Consider the following 6,861-nt stretch of genomic DNA (forward strand, 5'->3'; position numbering starts at 1 on the left):
TGAGAGGTCAAATATCGAGAGATATACCTATATCTCTCAGTATTACCATTTAAAACCGAAAGATGTTTGGATATCTTTCGGTATTTCACTTCTTCATTTTTTTAAAATTTAATTGGTGTTTAACTTTCAAATTAGATTGAACAACATTAATTTAACAAATTTCATATATTTAAAACATTACACAATCCCCACACATCTAATAATCAAACTCTAAACACATACTTAATATAATCAAACAAAAACATACACTTCTTTATATAATCATACACAATCATATACATTTTTTATAATTAATCACAATCTCTATACTTCAAAAATAACACACTTTATTAGCTTAGTTAGGAGTTTAGATAAGCTAATTAGAAAGTGAAACACCAATTAAATTAACAAACGAAGAAGTGCAATACCAAAAAATTTCTAAATATCTTTTAGTTTTTAGATGTCAATACAGAGAGATATGCATATATCTTTCGGTATTACCTATCAATACTGAAAGATACTTAGAAATATTTCCGTATTTCACTTCTTCATTTATATTTAATTTGTGTTTCATTTTCTAATTAGTTTGAACAACATTCATTTAACACATTTCATATCCTTAATAGGGATGAGCAAACGGGTAAAACCGAACCGTTTTGTCCAATCCGAATTAAATCCAAACTAAAATAGTCCAATCCGTAATCCAAACCATTTTACTAAGTAATACAGATTGGATATGGATTAGATTGAATATGGTTTGGACAATCCAAACTAATATATATATATATATATTATTTTTATTGTTTTTTTAATGTGAACTTAAAATTATTTAACACGTTTTTTTATAATTAATTTATTTATTATATTTTTATTTAATTAAAAAATAAAAAAATGAATTAAGTATATTATATATTTTAATTCAAATTATTTTTAATTAATTAAATTATTTAAATTCAATCCTAATTAAACTAAATTTAAATTTAATTCAATTCAAATTTAATTCAAACTGAAATAAAAAATCAAATTTTATAATTCGGATTCGGTTCGGATTAATCTGTCAAATGCTCACATCTAAGATAATCTCATTTAATATTGTCTTATTTTCTTATTTAATTGCTTAATTTTGATTAATTTAATTTTTTTATTAATGTTATAATTAAAAAATTCGAATCTAAAAATAAATGTTGACTAAATGATGCGAAAATAAGTCAAAAATATATTATATTAAATTAAAATTTACAAAAAAAATTAAAATTATATTTTTATTTAGATAGTTTGGATAATCCTAATTCAATCCAAATTTGATCAATCCAAACTCAATCCAATCCGATCTCAACCCAATCTGAAATATCCAATCCGAATTAGCATTTCGAATTCGGATCGGATTGGATTTCAGATTTACCCACCCAATGCTCACCCTTAATCCTTAATACATTACACAATTCCAACACTTTCTTATAATCAAACTCTACACACATCCTTATTATCATCAAACACAAACATATAAAATTCTTTATATAATCAAACACAATCATATATATTTATAAAATCAATAACAATCCCTATATTTCAAAAATAACACACTTGAATATATAAAACATTATTTACATTAACAAATAAATAAGTTAAATACTGATATATATATATATATATATATAATATATTTCGATTTTGATATGTTAAAACTGAGGGTTTTTTGAAAACCTTCGCAAATATTCTCATCCCAACACTTATAATTTTTTCTATTTTTTTGGTAAGAGTCAAAACCGAGGGTTTTTGAAAAAACTTTGCAAATACTCCCATCCCAACACTTAGAATTTATAGTATCAATTATTAGAAATTTATATATATATATATATATATATATATATATATTAATTTGGACTTTTGAATTGTGGAAGGCAAATGTCAACTTCAATGATTCATCATCTTCACTAGGGCTGCAAATGAGTCAAGCCGCTCGTGAGCTGCTCGCGAGCCGCTCGATCAAAGTTCGGCTTGAGCTTGACTTTGATCGAGTTCGAGCCGGCTCGTTTAATATTCGAGCCGAACTCGAGCTCATATAATGCTTGCTCGAAGGCTTGTCGAGCTTTTTCGAACTTGATAATATACAATACATTTATTTATTTAATATAAAAAAACATAAAATTTAAAACAAATTTTTTTCTCTCTATTTTCAAAGCCCGTATATAGGGCCCATAATCCACATTATTATATTATATTGTTATAAAACAAAACCCTAATTTTTAATGTATCAATCATAAATGACTCTTCATCTCTTTTTCTTCTTCTTTCTTCCGTCTTTTCATCGTTTCTTCTTCTTCCTCGTCTTCAACATTTCTTCTTTCTTCTTGGTCTTCCTCTATCTTCACCATTTCTTTTTCTTCTTCTTCCTTCTTCACTATTTCTTCTTCTTTCGTCTTCATCATTACTTTCACTCATTCATAATAGATTAATACATTTTTTTATGTTATCTCTCATCTACACTATTTCTATCATTCATTCAAAAGAAACCTACAGATAAATTAAAATATATTTTCATTTCTACTATAGTTATTGCTCATACTTTTAAATAACTTTAATTTTTTTGTATTATGAGAAATTTGTGCTTATATAGATCGTTCATAGATTTATATGAAAAAACACTATTATATATAGTAATTGTTCATAGATCTATATGGAAAAACACTATTATATATATTAATAGTGTTCATAGATATATATAGAAAAATATTTTTAATATATATTGATCATAGATCTATATAGAAAAACACTATTATGATAAAGAATATTATATTATATTATATATAATATTGAAATATTAATATATTATATATAATAAAAGATAAAAAAAAAATGTTAGTATATATTTTATATATATTATGAAGAGATAAAAAAGGTTAGTATATATTATATATAGAAAAAATGCATTTATAATATTAATAATATATTGTAATATATAAATAAATTAATAGATTCTTTCTATAAATAAGTCAATAAATTCTTGTTATATATTTACCCAAATAATTTAATTATATATAATAATATTTAATAAAAAATAGGTTGAATTTGTTTTTGTCCGTATCTCCCTTAAATCTTAAAGTAAGTTAAATTTTAGTTATTTGTTTTAACATGTATTTTTTATATTAATTATTTTTAAGCTTAAATGCAGGTAGGTGTATTTGTGCTATGCTTGAAGAACGTGACTTAAAAAATATTAATATATTGAGTGTTCAAATAATTTATATAGTATTGTACTTTAATTTTAGAATTTTATATTTTAGAATTTTGACTAGTAATTGTGGTGGAATGCTTTTTGGATTATTATGATTTTGGAATTTTAAATAGTTATAATTTTTTAATATTTTCAATTTTAAATATTATGTTTTAAATGTTTAATATGTATGAAAGTTTGATATTTCATTTTGAAAATAAATTTTAGTTTGAGTTCGAGCTTGAATTCGAGCTCGAGCTTGAGTTTGAGCTCGAACTCAATCTTGAATTCGAGCTTGAGTTCGAGCTTTTCGAGTCGAGCCGAGCTTATAGGTAAATAGTCGAGTCAAGCTCGAGTTCAAATTTATAAACTCGTTCAAGCTCAAGTTCGAGTCGGGCTAATAAATACTAAATCGAGTCGAGTTCGAGCTCAAGCAAATTCGAGCTCGACTCGGCTCATTTGCAGCCCTAATCTTCACTTTTACTCCTTAACTTCACTACTCTATCCACGGGATCAAAAGAAAAGGAGATACTAATAAAACACACTATTAAAATCAAACCTTTTTTTACATGAGATGTAGCCAAAACCTTAGAATATCCCCTTTTTTTTTATAGAAAGCAGTGAAAATGAAATCATTTACAATATGAAACACACTTGATTGAGAAATATGCAGCAAAACATTTTATTGAATAGTCCAGCCCCCACTTCTCATAATCTCTCCAACCTTAGAAGGATCACTCTTCATGTCAATTGTAGAACAATGGGTAATCAATTGAGAGCGGCGGCATGTTTGGATGTAAATGTATTTATGTAAAAAAATTGTCAAATTAGTTTTTCCGGCTTTAAAAACAAACAAATTATCGTAAAGGTAAATAGTGGTTTCAACCTTTAGAAAGACGGTAATAAGTCTTAATTTAAAAATATATTGTCCAGATATACAATCTGAGATGTTCTAAGAAAAATCATAAATTCAAATTACTTTAGATTTACCTTAAATCAATTTATAATTTAATTAAGATAAAACAAGCATATACTAAAAAAAATGAATATAAAACATGATATTTTTAAGTAACTTAAGAATCACAAACAATATTCATGATGAGAATCAAGATAACTAGATTTAGACTACAACAAACAAATCAGTTTCTTTTAAGCTAATCTGTAACTCGTGAAATGCAAAGATGGAGAGCTCATGAACAAAAGAAAAGGAGTGTCATCTTTCTGACATAAGCCAAGTCTTCTAGCATAATACAATTAGTTATAAAATAATCCAAATAAAAATGATTGTTTATTACCATCATTTCATCATCATCACTTGTCTTCTTCATTCAAGAATGGAGACTATTCTGACTGCAAAATTCACTCCTCTGTGTGATCAAAAGATAGAAAGTAAATCAATCATCATTACTTGTAGGTAAATAATTTTTCATCAATTATAAAAATATGAAAACTAAAAAGAATTTTGATAAATCACATTATTTAACTCAAACAAATCACTATTAATGAATAGATGTACACAACAACAAACCAATCAAACTTTAATTAAATCAACTGATATATATGAGCTATAAAACCGAGAAAAAAACATAGAATGAGATTTTTTTCATCTGAGCGAACTACCCAAAGTAAGTGAATGAAATCATTTGTAAAATACAATTTATAAGAAATATGAGGCAAACCATTTTGTGAGTAGCTGAAAAAAAAATCAATGAATGAACATATGAATAGAGTTCTGAGATGATGTCTCTTTGTTTATGATAAAGTTTCTAAGATCCACATGATTCATTTCTCTTTAATAGAAACTTTTCATTCAAAGAAATTCCCTACCACATTCTAATCACATTTGCCAAATTAACATTTAAACCAGCAATAACATGAAAATGAAATAACAAAGAATCAAAATAAAAGTAAATTTTTACCATTTCATTAATGATGAATCACCTATTCGGATCCGTAGGGAGCATCATTCAGGAAAAGGTGTGACTAGACTCTCAGTATGAGTGACTACTTCTAGGACATCGTAGAACTTGTCAATGAGGGAATGCCGGACCGTTTTACTCTCCACATTATACACCACCAAATGCGGTTCATTAACCAAAAACACTTCATTTCTCTTGGAAAAACAAAAGGGTGTCTCAATACAGCTATACATTGGAACATGTAGAGTGGGTAATGAAAACAATTTAGACCAAGACTCTATTTTTCCATGCTCCTTCATCACCCATACATCAATTTTCATCTCATTCCCACCAAAGTTACATAACAAAGAGAGGCATCCACTTAAAACCCCTATATTTGAACCCATAACCTCCTGCCTAGAACAGGGTACTGATATTTCAGAATAGGTTTCTTTCGATAAATCTAAAGAGATGATACTCTGATATTTATTAAACCCCATATTCATATCTGAATCCCAGTGAAGTGACCCACTAACAAACACACCCATAGAAGTAATAGTAGTGCAATTAGGGTAATCCTCAACTGTCTTCCATGAATCACTCTTTAACCCATAAATTTTAACTTCAGTTTCAAATGAATATTCAGGAACTTTTAATTCAGTGTAAATAACAACCACCTTATACTCGGAACTACCTTCATCATAGCCAAACCCATAACTTACATCTTGACTTGGACGTTGTATAATGCCAGAATGAGGAAGCCTCTTTGATATCTTTGTAGATGGGTTCCATAAAAATACAACAGAGTTTTCTATAACAATACAAACTAACCCATTCAAGGAACCAACTAAGCCAACCCAGAGCTTTGGGTTCTTCAATGGATAATCGAGGACATGCGTATCAATATGAGATTCTTCATGCAGAACAGACGAGAGAGAACACCATTCTAGAGAACACCGTTCTAGATAAGCAGAAGAACGAGAATTTATAATGATTTTATGATGTGCATAATCTTCGTTTTTGGTGGAAGCTTTCAAATGCTTCTTGACAAATATGGGATCAGAGATCAAAGCACGCCAGGATCTGCAAACACACATGAATTTTAGGAGGAATTTGACGGGTAGTTTGATTAGGATTTCTATAATGATTTCTGTTGGCAGGGAGGCATCGAGATGGTCGGAATGGAAGTGGTCTGTTGTAGGATCTTCACTCTCTATATTCATGGATAGAGCTGTCAACTGATTGAAAGCGGCTAGGGTTTGGAGGAGAGACAGAAAGTGAGAGACGAGAAAGTAAAGTAACAAATCAGGGTTATTTAAGGGAATTGTATCCCCTCTTATTTATTCAATGGAATCTAATTGATCATATAGGCTCTTATAATACAGATGACAAAATGTTAAGTTTATAAAAAGAAAAATTGGTAGTTGTTGTTGCTAAGTTTTACTATTTCTCAATAAGGTTGACATCAAGATTGTTTGTTAAACAATTATTGAGAGTATTTATTCAAAATTTAGGTAATCATACAAAATTGTGTGACATGTATTGTATTAAATATGTTTAGATTATAATGTTAAAATAATTTATTATTTATCTAAAACTAATCATTATATCAAATATCATACAAAATTGAAAATTGTTTTAAAAATTTAAAAATAAAAAATAAAATATTTGATAAACCCGTATAATGAACTTACTAGCGAAAATATAAACAATATAGTTCATTTGTGTGATATTTGATCCCTCAAGAATTCACTTGAGGGCGGCTGAGTC

At 27.5% G+C, this 6,861-nt stretch overlaps 1 protein-coding gene across 1 annotated transcript; it reads right to left on the bottom strand.

Moving 5' to 3' along the window:
• Positions 1–5,156: 5,156 nt before the first annotated feature.
• Positions 5,157–6,329, bottom strand: LOC124930528 (F-box/kelch-repeat protein At3g23880-like). Its single transcript, XM_047470863.1, has one exon. It carries the CDS (start codon positions 6,312–6,314, stop codon positions 5,157–5,159), a length of 1,158 nt encoding a protein of 385 aa, XP_047326819.1. The 5' UTR covers positions 6,315–6,329.
• Positions 6,330–6,861: the final 532 nt, after the last annotated feature.

The sequence above is a fragment of the Impatiens glandulifera genome, chromosome 3 (assembly GCF_907164915.1).
Source record: "Impatiens glandulifera chromosome 3, dImpGla2.1, whole genome shotgun sequence".
Taxonomy (NCBI): Eukaryota; Viridiplantae; Streptophyta; class Magnoliopsida; order Ericales; family Balsaminaceae; genus Impatiens; species Impatiens glandulifera.

Bases quoted from the DNA above. Each gene is read 5' to 3' on its own strand.
- LOC124930528 (XM_047470863.1), bottom strand. From the start codon at position 6,314: ATGAATATAGAGAGTGAAGATCCTACAACAGACCACTTCCATTCCGAC.